This window comes from Oncorhynchus mykiss, chromosome 6, assembly GCF_013265735.2.
Source record: "Oncorhynchus mykiss isolate Arlee chromosome 6, USDA_OmykA_1.1, whole genome shotgun sequence".
Classification (NCBI taxonomy): domain Eukaryota; kingdom Metazoa; phylum Chordata; class Actinopteri; order Salmoniformes; family Salmonidae; genus Oncorhynchus; species Oncorhynchus mykiss.
The window spans coordinates 65,612,938-65,637,116 of record NC_048570.1 but is presented as its reverse complement, the minus strand read 5'-3'; the positions used below and the strand labels follow the sequence as shown (position 1 = coordinate 65,637,116).

General features: G+C 46.0%; 1 protein-coding gene across 3 annotated transcripts in view; it reads left to right on the top strand.

Annotated features, from left to right (window-relative positions):
- LOC110526365 (myotubularin-related protein 13) overlaps positions 1-24,179 on the top strand; it is a 165,286-nt gene that overhangs the window by 128,266 nt on the left and 12,841 nt on the right. Inside the window, exons 18-30 of one of the 3 annotated variants that reach the window (XM_036980720.1) lie at positions 1,289-1,459; positions 1,570-1,844; positions 2,935-3,107; positions 3,765-3,838; positions 11,149-11,344; positions 11,543-11,670; positions 12,962-13,137; positions 14,776-14,909; positions 15,050-15,251; positions 15,411-15,607; positions 20,003-20,143; positions 21,083-21,166; positions 21,925-21,999. In XM_036980720.1, the coding sequence (XP_036836615.1) occupies positions 1,289-1,459; positions 1,570-1,844; positions 2,935-3,107; positions 3,765-3,838; positions 11,149-11,344; positions 11,543-11,670; positions 12,962-13,137; positions 14,776-14,909; positions 15,050-15,251; positions 15,411-15,607; positions 20,003-20,143; positions 21,083-21,166; positions 21,925-21,999 (2,026 nt within the window). The remainder of the gene's footprint in view (positions 1-1,288; positions 1,460-1,569; positions 1,845-2,934; positions 3,108-3,764; positions 3,839-11,148; positions 11,345-11,542; positions 11,671-12,961; positions 13,138-14,775; positions 14,910-15,049; positions 15,252-15,410; positions 15,608-20,002; positions 20,144-21,082; positions 21,167-21,924; positions 22,000-24,179) is intronic. The other 2 variants (XM_036980721.1, XM_036980722.1) reach the window with 2 other exon arrangements.

Genomic DNA, 24,179 nt, shown 5'->3' with positions numbered 1-24,179 from the left:
GCTCTCCCTGCTCCCTGTAAATTGCTGAATACTAGCATAAGACACGGCCTTCCTGTGAAAATGTAATGTGTATAAAACGTTCCCGGGGGAAATGAAACTATCCGTACGAGCTTTGACATTGGCGTCATCCCCCATACTTCCTTAACGATATAAAGCTGCGCTCTGACGGACTGCGTACATTTGGAGGTGAAGTATGTCTTTATGACAGTGGTTTGGAGAGGAGGCTTAGTAGTGGATTTATCATTTACATCAGAGGGATACTACTCAAGGTGTAGGGCTGTCCTGAGCAGGGAGGGAGCCGAGCAGGCGGTCTACTGCTGCCCTCCAACGGCCTTCAAACCACTCTGGAGAGGAGAGATGAGATACACAGGCCAACGTATACTGGAATCACTTCCAGCCCCAGTCTCACCTTTGAACTTCCGCACACGACTCTCTCACTCCCCCAGGGCTCTGTGCTCGAACCCCTGCCCTCGGGTAAGCCTCGGCAAGCTGCCGGGACTGTAGCCATTTTAGTTCTGCAGCCTCTGGTAACTACGGTAGCCCCACTGCCGCTGGTCATTCAGGGAGAACCAAAGCAATAATGAACAGCGCCGTGTTGTATTGGGTCAGGCTCCGAAGGAAGAAATCAGAAGCTAATCTAATAAGAAGCTTGAGCGTCTCTCAAGGAAGACACATGGCCTTCAGACTCTGCCAGGGGGGAGGAGGGGAACATAGAGGTGGGGGTGTTGTGAGGATGTTAATGTATTACGTGTCGGCACTCTGTGTTCTTGGGTCCGGGACTAATAGGTGTTGCCCAACATTCATGTGTTTATATCGGGACATAGGAACCGTCTTCATGGCTTTAGCAGAGCTGCATGTTCTCTCTAGGTGCTGGGGGCAAACAGGTGCTTCACTTCACTATTCATACCGTGGAAAAACGGCAGGGCCCTGTTTTTAGTACTCATCCAGAGAGAGAGCAGGAGAGTGACGTTCTTGGTGTGGTGTTGTATGTGTTGAAAACTTACAGCCCACGAGAAATGATTGATTGTACTTGAAACCTTTGGCAGCTTTGGATTATTTTCCTATTTCCACCCAGGTTTTAATGGTCGTCTTTACAAGCTATGCTCACCACAGCCCAGTTAGTTTCACGAGTTGTGAGATGTTGAGCCCAAACTACTCTCTTGTACGTTCAGTCAAAAGCAGACAGTCAGCAGGTCTGAACGTTTGGCTGGTCAGCGCTTCAGTGTAAGCTGTTGAAAGCGTCTACTCCTCAGCCTCTTACTGTCAGAATATTCCCTCGTGTCTGCAGAAATTGCCGGCTGGTGTGAGCCAGTTTGCCTACACCTGTATCCAGGACCATCCCATTTGGACCAATCAGCAGTTCTGGGAGGCCACGTTCTACAGTGAGGTCCAGAACCAGATCCGAGCCCTGTACCTCACTGCCCCTGAAGACAAACTAGGAATCACTGCCAGGTTAAAGGTAAACGAATGAGAGGTTTCAAAGAAAAACAACCATTATTTGGCTATCACCTTTTTTAGCCCAGTTTGCTGAATGGCACTTAACAAGCACATATCTTTCTCTCCCCTCAGGAGCAAGGTCCCCTGCCCCCGGCGGCCCCCAGCGCCTTGGAGCGCACAGCCATGGACCTGGCGGCGGAGCAGCTGCGCGCCTGGCCCTGCCTCAGCAAGGAGAAGCAGCAGGAGCTGGTGAAGAACGAGGAGAGCACAGTGTTCAGCCAGGCCATCCACTACGCCAGCCTCCTGGTCTACCTGCTGGTCCCCCTGGACACCAGCAAGAACAAGCTGCTCAGAGCCAACCCTGTCGCTGACTGGGAGAGTGGCAGCAACAGCATCGTCACCAACAGGCGAGCAGAGCAGCTAGTTGTGCCTCACTGCACCCCACTGATATTCAGTCAGTTAAATCTGATACCTAACTATTCCCCAAAGCTATATCAACAGTTATTTTGGCACAGCACAAAGAAGCGCATGGCCCTCGAGTGAAATGCGCTTGATCAGAAAAATAACTCAAATGTAAGGCTGTTATCTTGGATGATGGCGCTCTTGCTTGGGGAGTATTTTGTACTTTGTAATAAGGTGACGATAAGTGTGTGGGTGGACATGACGTTACCGTGTACATGATCGCCTCTAAAATGGATCAGTGTACAGCACCTCCTCAGGCATATCCTGCCCACTCCCACGTCCATCTTGTTGGCTGTCCTATCACCTGCTAAAGTTTCAGCCTCAGCTCTGCTAGGGTGGTTAACACTCAGCCTGTCTGTGGGGGTGATCTCCACTCAGCCAAAAGAAACACAGATTGGGATTTCCAGTTCTCTGTGCTAAGAGTAATGTGATGTGTACCAAGTTTAGAAAGTCTGCACGTGTGCCTTTTCTCAGAAATGGAGAAGGGTCTGCCAAAGCCATAGCTCCAGTTTCTCTCACTTTCACTTTCTGTATGCACTGCTGCTACACGGTAGCCCCCTAGCTAGTCCCCTCTGAAGCGTATTACTGGAGATTTTAGGCCCTTTGAATTGTTTACATGGAGAATGTTGAAGCCTTTTGTTCTTGTTTTGCCGCTGGTTTCATGAGTAGTGGGGGGGGGGGGGGGTCGCTGCGCGGCGCGCGATGGCACTGTTTATTTGGTCGTTATTTCCTCTATTTTGGTTCTTGCCCCAGACCTGTTTTGTTTCTCACAGAGAGACTTCTGGATCTCATCTGTGTGTTTTGTAAACCCCGCTGGACGTTACATCACCGTCCCATGTGAAAAGTGGCCAAGAGACCGCGTGAGCGGTCCTGGCATCACAGCTGACCTCTCGCCAGACTGCCATGCTCACAGACCTCAGACGCACTATATCGTCATGTGGATCTCTGGGAAAACTTCAAGCATCCCACTCTGCAGCCTGTTCTATTCTCATGCCATTAATGAAGACTAAAGTCCGACTAAATGTGTGTTTGCAGTATTGCAGGCAGTGTGGCGGAGAGCTTTGACACAGAGAGTGGCTTTGAGGACTCTGAGAACAGCGACGTGGCCAACTCTGTGGTACGGTTCATCGCCCGCTTCATTGACAAGGTGTGCACAGAGAGTGGCGTCAGCCAGGACCACATCAAGAGTTTGCATAGCATGATCCCAGGTACTGTACGACCCCCAGTCAACCTCAACACTACCAAATACAACGTCAATTAAACCCAAATACACCTCTATCCCGGAGCGCTGTAGCTAGCACCGTGACCTCTGACTTCAGTAGCAAACTCCCGCTGTCCTAATTCTGTCAGCTTTATCACTTAACCCTGTATTTGTGCGTCTGACTTTCTCACTCATCATTATTTACGATTGATTTAGGATTATCCGTAATCATGGTAGACTCCACATTAATGTGTTTAGAAACATTTATATTCGTATTTACAATAAAAGTAACTCAAAAATGACACTACATCATTTACAATTTATATTGGGCACAAGATCGTCTGAAACAGAACCAAAACAAACAGCAAATGCATCCAACAACTTTGTAGTCACAAACTTGATTTAACAGTTCACCTGATAAGGATGAAAATACCCTCAAATTAAAGCTGACAGTCTGCACTTTAACCTCATAGTCATTGTATCATCCCAATACTTTTGTAGTTCACTGTAGGTGGTGGCCTTCAAATCTGTAAATATTGGCTTCCTGGGGTTGTAATTAGGGGTGTACAAACATGTGTTTATGTTTACCTGGGTTGGGTAACTTGTGTATGTGTTTTTGTGTGTGCATGACATTGTGCTAACTGGTCATGACCTCTGACCCCAGGCATCGTGGCCATGCAGATGGAAACTCTGGAGGCGGTCCACAGGGAGAGCAGGAGGCTGCCACCCATTCAGAAGGTAGGTGCTGCCCTGCACTGGGCCACCCATTCAGAAGGTAGGTGCTGCCCTGCACTGGGCCACTCATTCAGAAGGTAGGTGCTGACCTGCACTGGGCCACCCATTCAGAAGGTAGGTGCTGACCTGCACTGGGCCACCCATCTAGAAGGTAGGTGCTGACCTGCACTGGGCCACCCATTCAGAAGGTAGGTGCTGACCTGCACTGGGCCACCCATCTAGAAGGTAGGTGCTGACCTGCTGTGGGCCACCCATCTAGAAGGTAGGTGCTGACCTGCACTGGGCCACCCATTCAGAAGGTAGGTGCTGACCTGCACTGGGCCACCCATCTAGAAGGTAGGTGCTGCCCTGCACTGGGCCACTCATTCAGAAGGTAGGTGCTGACCTGCACTGGGCCACCCATTCAGAAGGTAGGTGCTGACCTGCACTAGGCCACCCATCTAGAAGGTAGGTGCTGACCTGCACTGGGCCACCCATCCAGAAGGTAGGTGCTGCCCTGCAGTGGGCCACCCATCCAGAAGGTAGGTGCTGCCCTGCAGTGGGCCACTGAGTTCTCTGTCTGTCTGAATAGAAATGTAGTTTATCAATCATGAATATTAGTACCATTTGAAACTCTGTGAACTGTCATAAAAATGTTATCAATCTCATTCGTGGAGTAATTTTGTTGTGCCTTTGAAGTAAACCTATGTCCTTTAATAAAGAAGTGGTGTCAGAACCCCTATTCTCCTGGAAGTGGTGTCAGAACCCCTATTCTCCTGGAAGTGGTGTCAGAACCCCTATTCTCCTGGAAGTGGTGTCAGAACCCCTATTCTCCTGGAAGTGGTGTCAGAACCCCTATTCTCCTGGAAGTGGTGTCAGAACCCCTATTCTCCTGGAAGTGGTGTCAGAACCCCTATTCTCCTGGAAGTGGTGTCAGAACCCCTATTCTCCTGGAAGTGGTGTCAGAACCCCTATTCTCCTGGAAGTGGTGTCAGAACCCCTATTCTCCTGGAAGTGGTGTCAGAACCCCTATTCTCCTGGAAGTGGTGTCAGAACCCCTATTCTCCTGGAAGTGGTGTCAGAACCCCTATTCTCCTGGAAGTGGTGTCAGAACCCCTATTCTCCTGGAAGTGGTGTCAGAACCCCTATTCTCCTGGAAGTGGTGTCAGAACCCCTATTCTCCTGGAAGTGGTGTCAGAACCCCTATTCTCCTGGAAGTGGTGTCAGAACCCCTATTCTCCTGGAAGTGGTGTCAGAACCCCTATTCTCCTGGAAGTGGTGTCAGAACCCCTATTCTCCTGGAAGTGGTGTCAGAACCCCTATTCTCCTGGAAGTGGTGTCAGAACCCCTATTCTCCTGGAAGTGGTGTCAGAACCCCTATTCTCCTGGAAGTGGTGTCAGAACCCCTATTCTCCTGGAAGTGGTGTCAGAACCCCTATTCTCCTGGAAGTGGTGTCAGAACCCCTATTCTCCTGGAAGTGGTGTCAGAACCCCTATTCTCCTGGAAGTGGTGTCAGAACCCCTATTCTCCTGGAAGTGGTGTCAGAACCCCTATTCTCCTGGAAGTGGTGTCAGAACCCCTATTCTCCTGGAAGTGGTGTCAGAACCCCTATTCTCCTGGAAGTGGTGTCAGAACCCCTATTCTCCTGGAAGTGGTGTCAGAACCCTCTATTCTCCTGGAAGTGGTGTCAGAACCCTCTATTCTCCTGGAAGTGGTGTCAGAGCCCTCTATTCTCCTGGAAGTGGTGTCAGAGCCCTCTATTCTCCTGGAAGTGGTGTCAGAAACCTCTATTCTCCTGGAAGTGGTGTCAGAAACCTCTATTCTCCTGGACGTGGTGTCAGAAACCTCTATTCTCCTGGAAGTGGTGTCGTAACCTCTATTCTCCTGGAAGTGGTGTCGGAACCTCTATTCTCCTTGAAGTGGTGTTCTGTAGCTGAAGTGCCTATGATTCCAGTAATGTTGCGGTCATCACTCATCAGCCATCAGACTGGGGTTCTTACAGTGATGCTGTTGTGCGCCTTATCACACTGCCAGCTCTTGATTAGGTCTCTCCCCCTGGTCGGCTCATTCCCAGGACACTGCGGGCCCAGTCAGGTCCAGTGTAATTGATTTGTATGTTTGTCTGGCAGGGCCTTGTCTGACATTCATAGCTGAGACCACGTTGCACACAGCTCTTCTGCCAGCAGCACATTCAATCCTGTGAACTCTGTAAACAAGCGCAGGAATGACCCTGGTGGGCCATCAGCACAGAGATTTATGACTGGAGTTGGAGCTGTCCTAGCCTCTATGTGGAACCTGCTACTGCTTTGGCCCAAGGTTCAGGGGAGGAGGAGGTAGCGCTGTTGGGTCTGTCGGGATTAAACAATCAGTTAAGGGAGCTGGACGTACTGGTGTACCTTGGGCACTCCAAGCTACAAGCAGTGAAAGGGTCACTGTGATAAGTTGCTATCGCTGGCGCTTATATCTCTGGCGGAGCTGGGTGGGTTGTCTAGTCTGTGTGTAGGGGTGATTACTTAGAGTTCCAGCTGGCAGCCTCATTGGGGTGCTGGGGGAGCCGTTGGGGCCTTTAACACACTGGCCCTGAGCCATCCAACATCAGCAGGACCATGTTCCTCTTATCTTTTGGCCAGACTAGCCCAGAACTCAGCCACTGGACTGGCTTGACCTTAGCATGGATGTCCCTTCAGGTTCCATGTATCACCCCCCCCCCCCACTCCCCCTCTGTGTGTAAAGGCTGTGCTCTGAGGGACCAGTGACACCATTCTGTTCCCCATGGAAGATATGAACACTGCACAGAACCATGACCTTCTGACATTTACTGTCTAGGCCCCCTCACACTAGAGTGCTCAACTTGGCTGCAGTTTGATGAGCTAGAGAGGCAGAGCATTTTTAGACCAGCTTCAGACCTGGCTCTGCTGGGGAGCTGAAGAGAAACCGACTGGAGTTTGGATTTACAGGTTGCTACGAAGCACCTCAAAGCAGATGTTCAGCAGTTGTCAGTGCTCATTGACGAGGGGTTTGCTTTGGATCCTCCAGCATTTCTTGAAGCATGTAAATCGATATATTGTGGTAGTGTTGGGTAAGAGTTGTGTTAAATATATGTTGCGCAGACTACACTCAATGCATATATCAAAATGAACTAAATTGATCATTGTAGTCGTAAATAAATGTAAAGACTTGCATGTACCTAAGGACCAAATGATTGACTTGGAGTATTACTGAGGATCAGTCTCCACGGAGCACATGCTTTGTTTTTCTTGGTAAAGCATCAGTGACTGTAGGTAGCTGTGTATAACACCTAATATGAGTGTGTGTGCAACACACTGTATGTTGATGTTTTGCTTTTATGACATGATAATGATGTGTGTGTGTGTGTGTGTGTGTGTGTGATAGATTTCTGTTTTCGATATGCTCGGCTGTTGTTTAGGTGGTGACGTGTGTTTGATATCTATCCTTATCTAATGCACTGATATGTTGACGTTAGGGCTGTCCCCGACAACAACAAAAATGTTGGTCGACCGAAAGTCCTCTGTTTCAACTAATCTATTGGTCTACATTTTTAAACGTGTATTTTTCCATATATAGACACACCCTATGTGTTTGAATAAAATCAACTACAGTGCCTTGGGAAGATATTCAGACCTCTTTTTCCACATTTTGTTACGTTCTCAAATTGATTAAATTGTATTTTTTTCCTCAATCTACACACAATACCCCATAATGACAAAGCAAAAACTTCTTATTTTTTCATGTTTGCTAATTTATATTAAAAAAATTAGAAACTGCCATCACATTTACATAAGTATTCAGACCCTTTACTCTGTACTTTGTTGAAACACCTTTGACAGCGATTACAGCCTCGAGTCTTATGTATGACGCTACAAGCTTGGCATACCTGTTGTTATTATTATTATGTTTTTTCACCTTTATTTGACCAGGTAGGCTAGTTGAAAACAAGTTCTCATTTACAACTGCGACCTGGCCAAGATAAAGCAAAGCAGTGTGACACAAACAACAACAACAGAGTCACACATGGAATAAACAAACATGCAGTCAATAATACAGTAGAAAAAAGAAAAATCTATATACAGTGAGTGCAGATGAGGTAAGATAAGGGAGGTAAGGCAATAAATAGGCCATGGTGGCGAAGTAATTACAATATAGCAATAAAACACTGGAATGGTAGATGTGTAGAAGATGAATGTGCAAATAGAGATGCTGGGGTGCAAAGGAGCAAGATAAATAAATACAGTATGGTGATGAGGTAGTTGGATGGGCTACACATGGGCTATGTACAGGTGCAGTTATCTGTGAGTTGCTCTGACAGCTGGTGCTTAAAGCTAGTGAGGGAGATATGGGTCTCCAGCTTCAGTGATTTTTGCAGTTCATACTAGTCATTGGCAGCAGAGAACTGGAAGGAATGGCGGCCAAAGGAGGAATTGGCTTTGGGGGTGACCAGTGAGATATACCTGCTGGAGCATGTACTATGGGTGGTGCTGCTATGGTGACCAGTGAGCTGAGATAAGGCAGGGCTTTACCTAGCAGAGACTTGTAGATGACCTGGAGCCTGTGGGTTTGGTGACGAGTATGAACCAACCAACGAGAGCGTACAGATCGCAGTGGTGGGTAATATATGGGGCTTTGGTGACAAACCGGATGGCACTGTGATAGACTGCATCCAATTTGTTGAGTAGAGTGTTGGAGGCTATTTTATAGATAACATCACCGAAGTCGAGGATTGGTAGGATGGTCAGTTTTACAAGGGTATGTTTGGCAGAATGAGCGAAGGATGCTTTGTTGCGAAATAGGTAGCTGATTCTAGATTTAATTTTGGATTGGAGATGCTTAATGTGAGTCTGGAACGAGAGTTTACAGTCTAGCCAGACACCTAGGTATTTATAGTTGTCCACATATTTTAAGTCAGAACCGAGTAGTGATGCTGGATGGGCGGGGAGGTGCGGGCAGTGATCGGTTAAAGAGCATGCGTTTAGTTTTACTTGCATTTAAGAGCAGTTGGAGGCCACGGAAGGAGAGTTGTATGGCATTGAAGCTCGTCTGGAAGTTAACAGTGTCCAACGAAGGGCCAGAAGTATACAGAATGGTGTCTTCTGCGTAGAGGTGGATCAGAGAATCACCAGCAGCGATATCATTGATGTATACAGAGAAGAGAGTCGGCCCGAAAATTGAACCCTGTGGCACCCCCATAGAGACTGCAAGAGGTCTGGACAACAGGCCCTCCGATTTGGCACACTGAACTCTATCAGAGAAGTAGTGGTGAACCAGGCGAGGCAATCATTTGAGAAACCATGGGTGTTGCTTCTGCCAATAAGAATGTGGTGATTGACAGAGTCGAAAGCCTTGGCCAGGTCGATGAATATGGCTGCACAGTTATGTCTCTTATCGATGTCGGTTATGATATCGTTTAGGGCCTTGAGCGTGGCTGAGATGCACCCATGACCAGCTCTGAAACCAGATTGCATAGCGGAGAAGGTACGGTGGGATTCGAAATGGTCGGTAATCTGTTGACTTGGCTTTCGAAGACCTTAGAAAGGCAGGGTAGGATAGATATAGGTCTGTAGCAATTTGGGTCTAGAGTGTCTCCCCTTTGAAGAGGGGGATGACCGCGGCAGCTTTCCAATCTTTGGAGAATCTCAGACAATACAAAAGAGAGGTTGAACAGGCTACTAATAGGGGTTGCAACAATTTCGGCAGATCCTTTTAAAAAGAGAGGGTCGAGATTGTCTAGCCCGGCTGATTTGTAGGGCGTCCAGGTTTTGCAGTTCTTTAAGAACATCCGCTCTCTGGATTTGGGTGAAAGAGAAATGGGGGAGGCTTGGGCGAGTTGCTGTGGGGAGTGCAGGGCTGTTGAACAGGGTAGGGGTAGCCAGGTGGAAAGCATGGCCAGCCATAGAAAAATGCTTATTGAAATTCTTAATTATCGTGGATTTATCGGTGGTGACAGTGTTTCCTAGCCTCAGTGCAGTGGGCAGCTATATATGTATGTATGTATGTATGTATGTATGTATGCATGTTTGCATGTATAAAACCTTTATTACAGCAGACTGAAAACAGTTGCATTCATTCATGAATGGCGGTTTATTTATTTATTGTTTGTGCTAATTATTGAAATCTCCCTTTATTTAATTTTAATGCTAAAATGATTGATTGCATTTCAAAGCACGAATGTATCGTATGCTGTGATGGCATGAACAAATGAATGATTGATTGATTCAGCAGCCTATACTGTATATTCATGTATAGGCCTATACAAGCCTACTATACAGAGACCACTAATGACAACGATATGACTTATTATTATAATGATTGTCATAATAATAGTTGTAATACTAACAATAAGGAGATCAAGAAAAAGGAGGGTGTAGGAGCGAGAGCTACGTGCATATTGTGTGTGACAAACAGGTGCTGTTAGATTACAGTATAATTGTTCTGCCTGTTTGGAACAGTGTAAACAACACTAAATACATTAAGTAATACCGGTCTGTACTAACAAAAAAAATGGTAAAGCCTTTATTAAAGTATAGCAAAGATTAAAAACAGCCGAACCTGTGAAATTGCTTTATCTAAAAAAAATGATGTTGCATGAGGCTTGGTCCTCTTTGGAATCAGTAGGCTATTAAACAAACACGCACAGGCAACAGGAGCAAGATCTGTCTTATTTCTGTAGATAAATATGGATGATTTTATAAAGAGGCACATTTAAGTTAGGCTATTGATTATAGACCTAATTCAGTTGGTTTCCCATCCTCAATTTTCTTAGACAATTAGGCTAAGGCAAGGGCTGTTTCCTCATTTCTGCTGCTGCTGCCTCCGCCACCATTGTTTTCAATCCCAATATGCTGGTTAAATGTGCTATTATGCACATAGGGAAAGGCGACCAATTTTACGCTGCACTGAAGATTGTTTCAGAACCGCGGACAGCGACCGTATACAATGAGGGAGAAAGCAAATTCGTATTAAAATATTTGATTTATTAGTGTTGCACTATTATTTTTTACATACTATAACCATGCACAATTTCAGTATCACGTCTTAGACGGTGCCATCCCCGTGGTCTCTGCAATGAATTAGTCCACTGAGACAGGCGTGAATCCGACAGGTGTCTTGTGCACCATGAAGAAAATAAAAGAAAATTGCGACTGCTCGACTGAAGAAATCTCGTCGACCAACAGCCTATCGATCAGACAATCAACCAGTCGACTAAATGGGGTCAGCCCTAGTTGACATGCTTAAGTACATGGTGTGTGTGCAGGTATCTGTATATGCAGTGTTCTGGTGGAGTGTGTTTGACATGTGCATCCTCTGCCCCACCCAGCCTAAGATCCTGCGCCCAGCTCTGCTCCCTGGTGAAGAGTTTGTGTCGGAGGGTCTTAGAGTGGTCCTGGACCCTGATGGCAGAGAGGAGGCAACGGGGGGGATGCTCGGGGGACCGCACATCCTGCCAGCAGAGGGAGCCCTCTTCCTCACCACCTATCGCATCATCTTCAAGGGCTCCCCACACGACCCACTAGGTAAATCATCCAGCTAGCATCTAATTATATCTGTCCCTCTTGAGATTACCCATAAGAAGCTGATAGTGCAGTTTGCGTTTCCCAATGTTGTGCACTATAAAGGGTATCATTTGAGATTAAGCCTGTTTTGAATGTGTTGTGTGGATGAGATACAATAGCATAGAAGGGTATGTTGAGGTGTCCTGTGTGTCTGAGTAGTGGGGGAGCAGGCAGTGATCAGGAGCTTCCCAGTGTCCACCTTGACCAAAGAGAAGAAGATCAGCGTCCAGAACCAACTGCAGCAAAACATGCAGGAGGGACTGCAGCTCCGCTCGGCATCCTTCCAGGTAATCCACATACACAGCTACTCCTGTTGATGTGGATGATGATGAAGATACATTATTAAAGAGGTGATTATGATGCTTTGGGCTTTTCCATTATTGACTTCATAGTGGAGGGATCTGTCTCTGTTCGTGGATCTGTGAATCTGTCTCCGTTTGTCCGTACGTTAGTCACACGCGATATCTCAAACAGCACCGGGCCGATTTTGACATAACTTTGGTGAATGAAGCGTCTAGCCATAGAGATCCGGCATTTACAAAATTACACTGATTAGCCCAAGGCGGGAACTGTAGTAATTAGCTGAAATGTGTTGGTCACACATGGCGCTGCAGCATTCAGGCGACTAAATGTTTACTGTTCCCTCGTCTCTCATTAAGTACACACAGTCCCATTTCTTAGATGCTAAATAGATGTTAACATAGTTTGTCCAAGTATGTGAGTGTTCTCTCCTTTTGCCCCAAACCATGTGTAAGATTGCCTGAACATGTACAACAGATTCACAGAGAACCCAGAATTACTGATCAGTTGTGACATTTGGAGAGATTAAAGGAATGCAAATGCTACAGACTCTGCCCTATATCCAGCCTGATATCAATACATTTCTTGGAAGTTATATGAGTAACCTATGTTGAGTTTGATTTGAAGGGAAAAAAGGCAACCGTGCACATGTTTTTGGTCTTTCACAATTCATGTAGTGCTGTAAAGTTTTTATGGTTCATTCCTATCTTTTTAGTAACACGGACAATAAAACAGGCCTTTATGTGGGGAGGGGGTCACTTGGCCTGGCTGGGCCTGTGTGTGCGTGCGTGTGTGTGTGTGTGTTAGCGAGCAAGAGTGTGTGAGTGTGTGTTACTAAGCCTGGCCAGAGGGCTGTGTCTAAGTCTGGGGTGCATTATCAAGCCTTTATTGAGAGCTGCAGGCTGCTGGGGATCCACAGGAAAGCAGGCAGGAACTGGTGGGATGTTTGGGGAGGGATGGATGGGGAGAGGAGGGACTACTGGGTCAGTGAGAAGCGGACCTCACTCTGGAAAGACGGTCTGTGTGAAATATGTGAACATTCCGTACATTCTGTTTCCGATTTGCAATTAGTAGTATTTGCTTCCCTGCGAGGAAAAAAACAACAACATGCGAATAGAAATATGTCATATTTTTGGGGCTTCACAGATGTGCATATCTGCCGAGACATTTTGATTTATGAATGCATTATTATTTTCCAGCCATTCCATGGAAGACCATATGTTTAATCTGGAGGCAATGAGCTCACAGGTTCCCTGATGCGTCCTGTGTCCCCTCCAGTTGATCAAGGTGGCGTTTGACGAGGAGGTGAGCTCAGAGATGGTGGAGGTCTTCAGGAAACATGTCCAGAGGATCCGCTACCCTCAGTCCATCTTCAGCACATTTGCCTTCGCCGCAGGCCAGACCGCTCCCCAACTCATCCTTCCCAAACAGAAGGAGAGGAACACAGGTTTCAGGTCAGTCCCATCTCTGTCTGAGTGGTGCACAGTGACTAAGGCCAGACCGCTCCCCAACTCATCCTTCCCAAACAGAAGGAGAGGAACACGGGTTTCAGGTCAGTCCCACCTCTGTCTGAGTGGTGCACAGTGACTAAGGCCAGACCGCTCCCCAACTCATCCTTCCCAAACAGAAGGAGAGGAACACGGGTTTCAGGTCAGTCCCACCTCTGTCTGAGTGGTGCACAGTGACGCAGGCCAGACCACTCCCCAACTCATCCTTCCCAAACAGAAGGAGAGGAACACGGGTTTCAGGTCAGTCCCATCTCTGTCTGAGTGGTGCACAGTGACTAAGGCCAGACCACTCCCCAACTCATCCTTCCCAAACAGAAGGAGAGGAACACGGGTTTCAGGTCAGTCCCACCTCTGTCTGAGTGGCGCACAGTGACGCACTCCAGTCAACTCGTCAATGTTCTGTTAACCTGTAGTGACGCCCAGCCCGTGAACGGGACCGTTATCATCATCTGACACTAATTAGCATAACGCAGCGGACATAAATATTCCTATTCATGAAAATCACAAGTGAAATATATTGGAACACAGCTTAGCCTTTTGTTAATCACCCTGTCATCTCAGATTTTCAAAAGATGCTTTACAGCCAATGCTAGACAAGCATTTGTGTAAGTTTATCATAGCCTAGCATAGCATTATGCCTTGCTAGCAGCAGGCAAACTTGTCACGGAAATCAGAAAAGCAATCAAATTAAATCGTTTACCTTTGATGAACTTCAGATGTTTTCACTCACGGGACTCCCAGGTAGACAGCCAAAGTTCATTTTTTCCCAAAATATTATTTTTGTAGGCGAATTAATGTTTGTTCTTCACGTTTGGCTGAGAAATTGCCTGGAAATTGCGGTCACCACAACGCCGAAAAATATTCCAAATTAGCGCCATAATATCGACAGAAACATGGCAAACATTGTTTAGAATCCATCCTCAAGGTGTTTTTCTAATATCTATTCGATAATATATCAGTCGGGACAATTCGTTTTTCACTCTGACCGATTGGATTAATGGCTACCTCTGTATTTTACACGAGAATCTCTCTGAGCCACCATGTGACCACTTACGCAATGTGGCTGCCTACGGCTATTCTTCAACAGAGATGCGTAAAACTACGTCACAATGCTGTAGACACCTTGGGGGAATACGTAGAAAGCCTAAGCTCGTTGATGGTACATTCACAGCTGAATAGGGACTCATTGGAACGCAGCGCTTTCAAAACCTTTCAAAACCTGGGGCACTTCCGGATTGGATTTTTCTCAGGCTTTCGCCTGCAACATCAGTTCTGTTATACTCACAGACAATATCTTTACAGTTTTGGAAACGTTAGTGGTTTCTATCCAAAGGTGTCAATTATATGCATATTCTAGCATCTTTTCCTGACAAAATATCCCGTTTAAAACGTTTTTTTTTCCAAAAATGAAAATACTGCCCCCTAACACCAAGAGTTGTTTTGGATGGCAAATCCCATTATGTGTTTGAAAGGTTCCTGTAATACCCCCCACAACAGACTGTGTTGAGTAATCTTCCTTATCTGACGCTGGAATCAGACATGATAAATTATGTTATGGTCTCCTCTTTTTCCTCCTCCTCACAGGACGCTGTCCAAGACCATTGTGAAAGGAGCCAAGAGAGCTGGGATGATCACCATGGGCCGTCAGAGTCAGACCACGCTGAAAAAGAACGACCGAGGGAGTCGGATGACCTGGCACGAGGATGATGACATCTCAGGTAGGAGCAGACTGATGTTAAACTCATAAGGAAGAAGAGGGGGAGTTTTGACAAGCTGGTGTTTCCTGAACGGTCACCTGACCTTGTCTCTCTTTCTCTCTCTCTCTCTCTGTGTGGGGGGCTCTGTGTGTCTCTTCCAGTGTCGGATGAGGGTGAGCCACCCCCCAGTAGCACGTTGAGGGCATCAGAGAAATCCACCATGGAGCAGCTGGTGGAGCGTGCGTGTTTCCGTGACTACCAGCGGCTGGGCCTGGGCACCGTCACAGCCAGCTCCTCCCGCTCTAAGACAGGAGAGCAGTTCAGAGTCACTGCAGTAAACAGACTCTACTCCCTCTGTCGCAGGTACACACAACGCACATACACTTCGTCATGTCAGATAAGACGTTGGCGCTCTGAGCAATGTAGAAGAGGTGTATTCGATGTTAATTTATTGGTTGTATCAGATCAAACTACAGTAGTGGTCTCCATGCTGAATGGGCTGATGGTGTGTGTAACCCACAGTTACCCAGGGCTCCTGGTGGTTCCCCAGTCAGTGCAGGACAGCAGCCTGCAGAAGGTGGCCCGTTGTTACAGACATAACCGCCTGCCAGTGGTGTGTTGGAAACACCCCCGCACCAAAGCTGTGCTGCTACGATCCGGAGGCTTCCACGGCAAAAGTGTGGTGGGACTCTTTAAGTCCCAGAACCAATCTTCAACAGGTACGGTACACACACATACAGTACCAGTCAAAAGTTTGAACACATACTCATTTCAGGGTTTTTCTTTATTTTACTATTTTCTACATTGTAGAATTATAGTGAAGACATCAAGTCTGTTAAATGACACATATGGAATCATGTAGTAACCAAAAAAGTCTCCAAATATATTTGAGATTCTTCAAAGTAGCCACCCTTTGCATTGATGACAGCTTTGCACACTCTTGGCATTGTCTAAACCAGCTTCATGACGTAGTCACCTGGAATACATTTCAATTAACAGGTGAGCCTTGTTAAAAATTAATTTGTGGAATTTCTTTCCTTAATGTGTTTGAGCCAATCAGATGTGTTGTGACAAGTTAGGGGTGGTATACAGAAGATAGCCCTATGTCCATATTATGGTAAGAACAGCTCAAATAAGCAAAGAGAAACGACAGTCCATCATTACTTTAAGACATGAAGGTCAGTCAATGCGGAACATTTCAATAACTTTTAAGGACACCCATAAGAAGAAACATGAGCATTGGACATTAGACTGGTGGAAGGTCCAAATTTGAGATTTTGTATTCCAACCGCCAAGTCTTTGTGAGACGCAGAGTAGGTGAACAGATGTGTGGTTCCCACCGTGAAGCATGGAGGAGGAGGTGTGATGGTGTGGGGGTGCTTTGCTAGTGACACTGTGGGTGATTTATTTAGAATTCAGCATGGCTACCACAGCATTCTGCAGCGATACGCCATCCCATCTGTTTTGCGCTTAGTGGGGCTGTCATTTTTTTCAACAGGACAATAACCCAACAGACCTCCATTCTGTGTAAGGGCTATTTGACCAAGAAGGAGAGTGATGGATCGGATGACATGTCCTCCACAATCACCCGACCTCAACCCAATTGAGATGGTTTGGGATGAGTTGGGCCGCAGAGTGAAGGAAAAGCAGCCAACAAGTGCTCAGCATATGTGGGAACTCCTTCAAGACTGTTGGAAAAGCATTCCTCATGAAGCTGGTTATATAAAATGGCACTGGAGCAGAAGGCAGACGTTTTACTTTCCCCCAACCGATTGTGTTTTTTTGGTATATCTGCATTGTTTGTAACTTATTTTTTTCCTCTATTTGTACATAATGTTGCCGCTTCGTCTCTTATGACTGAAAATAAGAGAGGCCAGAGAGCGTGCTGCCTGCTGAGAAGTTGAAGGTGATCGAATAAACCCCAACATCCCTCAATTCTGCTAGCTAATGTGCAATCTTTGGATAATAAAATCGAAGAGTTACGCTTAAGATTAAACTACCAACGGGACATTAAAAACTGTAACATCTTATGTTTTACGGAGTAGTTGCTGAACAATGACAACATCAACATACTGCTGGCTGGTTATACGATGTACCGGCAGGATAGAACAGCGGCGTCTGGTAAGACGAGGAGCGGCGGTCTATGTATGTTTGTAAACAACAGCTGGTGCACGATATCTAAGGAAGTCTCGAGCTATTGCTCACCTGAGTTAGTTTCTCATGATAAGCTGTACCGAGAGTACCTACCGAGAGTTTTTATCTGTATTCTTTGTAGCTGTTTACATACCACCACAGTCAGAGGCTGGCACTAAGATAGCATTGAATGAGCTGTATTCCGCCAGCAAACAAGAAAACGCTCACCCAGAGGCGGCGCTCCTGGTAGACTTTAATGCAGGGAAACTTAAATCAGTTTTACCAAATTTCTATCCGCATGTTAAATGTGCAACCAGAGAGAAAATAATTCTGGACCACCTGTACTCCATACACAGAGACGCATACAAAGCTCTCACTCACCCTCCATTTGGCAAATCTGACCATAATTCCATCCTCCTGATTCCTGATTACAAGCAAAAGTTAAAGCAGGAAGCACCAGTGACGAGATCAATACAAAAGAGGTCAGGTGAAGCAGCTGCTAAGCTACAGGACTGTTTAGCTAGGACAGACTGGAATATGTTCCAGGATTCCTCCAATGGCATTGAGGAGTACACCACATCGGTCATTGGCTTCATCAATAAGTGCATCGATGACGTCGTCCCCACAGTGACCGTACATACACACCCCAACCAGAAGCCATGGATTACAGGCAGCATCCGCACTGAGCTAAAGGCTAGAGCTGCTGCTTTCAAGGAGCGGGACTCTAACCCTGAAGCTTATAAGATATCCCGCTATGCCCTCCGACGAACCATCAAACAGGCAAAGCGTCAATACAGGACTAAGATTGAGTCGTACTACACCGGCTCTGACGCTCGTCTGATGTGGCAGGGCCTGCAAACCATTACAGAATACAAAAGGAAGCACAGCCGAGAGCTGCCCAGTGACATGAGTCTACCAGACGAGCGAAACTACTAATATGCTCGCTTCGAGGCAAATAACACTGAAACATGCATGAGAGTAGCAGCTGTTCCGGACGATTGTGTGATCAGGCTCTCCGCAGCCAATGTGTGTATGACCTTTTAGACAAGTCAACATTCACAAGGCTGCAGGACCAGATGGATTACCAGGACGTGTACTGCGAGCATGCGCTGACCAACTAGCAAGTGTCTTCACTGACATTGTCAACCTCTCCCTGCCCAAGTCTGTAATGCCAACATGTTTTAAGCAGACCACCATAGTGCCTGTGCCCAAGAACACTAAGGTAACCTGCCTAAATGACTACCAACCCGTAGGTCTCACATCTGTAGCCATGAAGTGCTTTGAAAGGCTAGTCATGGCTCACATCAACACCATCAGCCCAGAAACCCTAGACCCGCTCCAATTTGCATACCGTCCCAACAGATCCACAGATGATGCAGTCTCTATTGCACTCCACTCTTTCCCGCCTGGACAAAAGGAACACCTATGTGAGAATGCTATTCATTGACTTCAGCTCTGCGTTCAACACCATAGTGCCCTCAAAGCTCATCAATACACTAAGTACCCTGGGACTAAACACCTCCCTCTGCAACTGGATCCTGGACTTCCTGACGAACCGCCCCCAGGTGGTAAGAGTGGGTAACAACACATCCGCCACGCTGATCCTCAACACAGGGGCCCCTCAGGGGTGCATGCTCAGCCCCCTCTTGTACTCCATGTTCACTCATGACTGCACGGCCAGGCACGACTCCAACACCATCATTCAATTTTCCAATGACACAACAGTGATCACCGACAACAACGAGACAACATTTAGGCCTATAGGGAGGAGGTCAGAGACCTGGCTGTGTGGTGCCAGGACAGCAACCTCTCCCTCAACGTGATCAAGACAAAGGAGATTGTTGTGGACTACATTAAAAGGAGGACCAAGCACACCCCCATTCTCATCCACCAGGCTGCAGTGGAGCAGGTTGAGAGCTTCAAGTTCCTTGGTGTCCACATCACCAACAAACTAACATGGTTCAAGCACATCATGACGCGGGCACGAGAACGCGGGCACGCGGGCACAACGCGGGCACGAGAACCTATTCTCCCTAAGGAGACTGAAAATATTTGTCATGGATCCTCAAAAGATTCTACAGCTGCACTATCTAGAGCATCCTTACTGGTTGCATCACTGCCTCGTATGGCAACTTCTCGGCCTCCGACCGCAAGGCACTTGAGGGTAGTGCGAACGGCCCAGTATATCGCTGTGGGTTAAGCTTCTTGCCATCCAGGACCTCTATACCAGGCGGTGTCACAGGAAGGCCCTAAAAATTGTCAAAGATTCCAGCCACCCTAGTCATAAATGTTCACTCCTCTACCGCACGGCAAGCGGTACCCGGAGCGCCAAGTCTCGGTCCAAGAGGCTTCTAAACAGCGTCTACCCCCAAGCCATAAGACTCTTGAACAGCTAGTCAAATGGCTACCCAGACTATTTGCATTGCCTCTCCTCTCCACACCTCTGCCACTCTCTGTTGTCATCTATGCACAGTCACTTTAATTAACTCTACCTACATGTACACACTACCTCAACTAAACGGTGCCCCCGCACATTGACTCTGTACCGGCACCCCCCTGTATATATATATTTTTTTACTGCTGCTCTTTAATTACTTGTTCCTTTTATTTCTTATTCTTATCCGTATTTTTTTTAATTGCGCTGTTGGTTAGGGGCTCGTATGTAAGCATTTCATTGTAAGATCTACACCTGTTGTATTCGGCGCATGTGACTAGTAAAATATTTGTTTAACACTTTATTGGTTGCTACATGATGCCGAATGTGTTATTTCATAGTTTGATGTCTTCACTATTATTCTACAACGTAGAAAAATCTAAAACCCTTGAATGAGTAGGTGTTTCCAAACTTTTGACTGGTACTGTACATTACTTATGTACACCATACGGAATTTAAAGGAATTGCATTAGACAGTCATGTTATAACATTTAGGCCATTGATGTTGAATACTGTATGTCTAATGACTGGTGTCCTCTCCCTCTAGCCCCTGCCAACTCTTCTGAGTTGTCCAGTAGTCTGGAGCAGGAGAAGTATCTTCAGGCCATCCTCAACTCCATCCCTGTCTACTTCAAACTGAACGGCAGTAACAGTCTGTCCAACCGCTCTCTCATCGGCCTCTCACCAGGTACCCCTGCTCTGGGCTCTGGGCTCTGGGCTCTGCTCTGGGCTCTGCTCTGGGCTCTGCTCTGGGCTCTGCTCTGGGCTCTGCTCTGGGCTCTGCTCTAGACTGGTGGTGTTCTTCCCACTCTGTCACTATTGTTTTCGTGTGTTTGTCCTCGTTCCTTCAGTGTTATTCTGCTGATTATCTTAGTAAGGTTTCCTCTGGGCCACTGCCTGCTATTTATGTTGTGTCCGTTGTGTTTGGAAGGAACTGCGGCACAATGTTGTGGTTATGTAAGAGGAACAGGACACCCAGGGGTCACCCTCCATCCATCTTCCCAGACTTCACCCCACCGCCAAGTGCCAGTCCAGAGAGCTGTGTGACCAGCACATACCCTACGCAAAGTCAGCGGGATTCTGTTTCCCATGTAACCACAATAGATTTTTAGTCTCTTGGAACTGGATCAAAATGCACCTTGAATCAATGTCAATTGCATCCATCTTCCAGCTTTAAGATCTACGTCTGCAGGGATCAAATAGTCTTAAAGGGAGAAATAGAATTTGCAAGGCTTGATAGCTTCAGACTTTCTGATTATGTTCAGATAAGCTAATTGGAACTTAATCAATGGGACACGATTGTCGGGTGTGAGCCCAAGGCTTAGGCCTAATTTGAAACACAGCAATCAGTGTTTTTCCCCCTAAATGTAGGTAATGCAACTCCCTCCTTGTGTTATCATTTAAAAATGTGTCCTAATCTCCCAGGTCTGTGTCCATTTTGTGACTTATCTGAGACGCACTGTGGGGTAGTTATGTTCTCAGATCCTGTGTCTGACAAATATAGATGGTTAGTCATCCAGGCATGGTTTTCATTCCCTGTCCTCTCTGGGTCTGTGTGACTGTGTTTGTCCTGGTTACAGCTGAATGGTGGTGTTATCCCCATTTCATGTCTGTGTGTCCTCTTCAGGCAGTGAAAGGAGGACGTCTAGAATACCAAAGATGGCCCCCGTCCATTTGGACATGCCCTTCTCCAACAGCTTTGCCAGAGGAGGTGAGTGCTGTACCCACGTGTCACTTCCTCAAAGTCCAATATATCACACCGCAAATGCAGTTCTGGAAACATACTGGGCCTCTTTTGGTCTATGACTCAGCTTTGTTACCTAATTGTACCATGCCAGATAAATGTGACCTAGTAGTCTGGTATGTCCAGTGAAGATGTGTCCTAGATTTTCTGGAAATTATAAGATGTCTGTTAATGGCATGCAGCTGTCTGCGTAATGGTTTATCTTCTCTGGAAGTTGAAGTGCACAAGTGTATTGTTAGGTTAGTTGCCACTGTTCCTGTAATATTCAAACACAAGATTGCTACATCCAAAGATGACTTTCACGGTAATTGCCAGCAGCATTAAGTGGATTTTGATTTGTCTTCTAAATAATCTTCAAAGATTTCAAATAACATGGGGCTTCTGAGGCATTTTGATCATCGTCTTTGTTTCAACACAACACCATGGTCTACTATGTCATGTACGTCAACCCTTATTCTGTTCATCTCAAGACTGAATTGCAGATTAATATTTACTTTGGTATTCATATCTTTCTACCATCCAACCCTGTTGGTCTCTTAAGTTTGGAGCCTAGCTCCCCATGTCCCGACCCCTTGTTGTAACCACCCAGGTGACCTTATGACTGCGTGCACGCTATGTTGCCCCTACGGTTGGGGGATTGAGTGTGTGCTGGTATGTTATGTCCATCTGATGTTGTGATCTTTCTGTGCCCTTTTCCTCGTCACCCCGTACCCATTACCTGCCAGTGCTTGGGTACAGGGATAAGCTATTCACTCACTCAAACCAAAAACCTGCCACTAAGGGGATCATCCAAAATCAAGGTATAGTGAAAATGTCCACTCTATTCAGATCTCTCCCCCCTCTTACTCCACCCCTTTTTATTAACATCTTCATTTTATTTCCTGGTCATTGATCCTACAGTAGTTCGTCTTTTAAAAGTTGCAGCATACTGCAGCACAGGTTCCGTGGTGCCGCAGAATTTGATGGCACGTTATTTAAGTGCCAACCACTGGTACCGTTAATGCTAGTTTGACCATCAGATGCTTTGAGAAGCATTTGATAGCCTTCAATGGTGGCTGTACTGGATCATTTAAAACCTGGGTTTCCTTTAGGATGGAACAGAAAATATGGCGCTGTACAACGTGATGGTCGGGAGTAGGCTACAGTACTTCGCTATTTAGCTAAAGAATCCCCGTGTCGTGCGGATACGCGGGAGACTGGGGTTCAATTTCCACGACGGGGAGGAAGGAGTAGGCTATCTTTGTAAATAAGAATTTGTTCTTAACTGACTTGCCTAGTTAAATAAAGGTTACACTAAGAACATAACATTTCTAATTGTAGTCTAACCAATTCCCAAACAGAGATTCCGTGAAAATAAAAATCTCATTGATTTATCATGCTTGTCTCAGAGCAGCGCAAAACGATGCTAAAATAGTTGGAGGCTATTGCATGAAATCCTATTGCTTCTAACTTCAATATGCTCTATAAATAAATAAGCCCTACATCCCTTTTAACATCACATTACTCAACACTAGTGAGACTCATGTCGCCTATGGTAGGCCTACAGTATATTGAAAAATATGATGTGACTCTCCTCCAATAATTACATGTAGAGGATTGGAGGATTTTAAATTAAAACCAAAAGCCACTTCATGGGTCTCCCGGTGGCGGCCGGCACGGTATCTGTAGCAACACATTTTGCAGTGACTTAGGCAGCTGCGCCACTGAGGAAGCCCCATCCACAAAGTATCAAAATACAGAGAGGTGTTGGTAAAGGTATATTGTCCTGCTAATAGCCCATAGTGGGCTATTATAATACTGTACATGGTGTCCAGGTCAGGATAACCAAAACAGTTTTTAATAAATAAATATCAGAAAGAATGTTGGTACTTATTTATTTTGATCCAAAGCTATGAATGAGTGAGTCACTGAACTATATGTAGGCGCCCCTATATGACTGTGCCATCAACTTGATAATATATAATGTTATTTCGTTTTCAAAAACACGAAAGTGGGTGATTGAGTAAAGGCTTAAATAATATTTGTAAAGGCCAAAACATTTATTTCTGTTTTTAGAGGGAGAGAAACGCTGGGCCAGTTGTGTGGCGCCCTATGGGACTCCCAATCACGGTCGGATGTCATACATAATACTTTTTGTGGTGTTATGTTTTGCCTTTTCTGGTGGATTAAAATTAAATTGCAACCAATCACTGCCGGTTTTGATACAGCCAACCTAACTTAGAAATACATTTGACAATGGAATCCTCCCCGTACCCTCCTAGGCAAGTCTATTGTCCAGCTACCTGCTAATAGCCATAATGGCGCTGTACAACGTGACTGTGTGTTTTAATACTGTGAGTATTTACCAGTAAGCAACAATTTGTTACCTTCATTAGATAACTTTGTTCCAATATTTCTGTAATTCAGTGATATTTATTCCCATCTTAATTCCTTATGGATCCGTAACGATTATTAGTGCTACCCAGTGTGGCGGGGTGGGGGTCCACCCTCCCCCTTCCTCCTCCCTTCCCCATGAGCTAGGTCTATCTTCTGTGTGCAGCTCTGCGGCCCATCCCGCGTGCTTTCAGTGGATACAGCTGGAGAACTACAAGGCAACCCCATTGACCAATATATATTGTCATGCTAATAACATGGTTAATAATATATGTGAGAATATCCATGGGGCTTTTTTAGAATTTGAAATTAATAACAATAATAATCTTTGTTTAATTTTTTTAGATTTCAGTTTAAAATAACAAAATGAGTGAGGAAAAAGGTCATTCTTGAACATGGGGTGAGACATTGTTACTAATTTGTAAATAAAGACAGTTTGTTATTTAGAATTATTTCTGTTTTTAGAGAGAGAGAAACCAAAAACCTACAGTCATGGGTCTCTCATGGGTCTCCCAGTCGAGGCCGGCACAGGTATTGAATCAGCATCTGTAGCAACACAGCTTGCACTGCTATGCAGTGTCTTAGACCGTTGCGCCACTCAGGCACT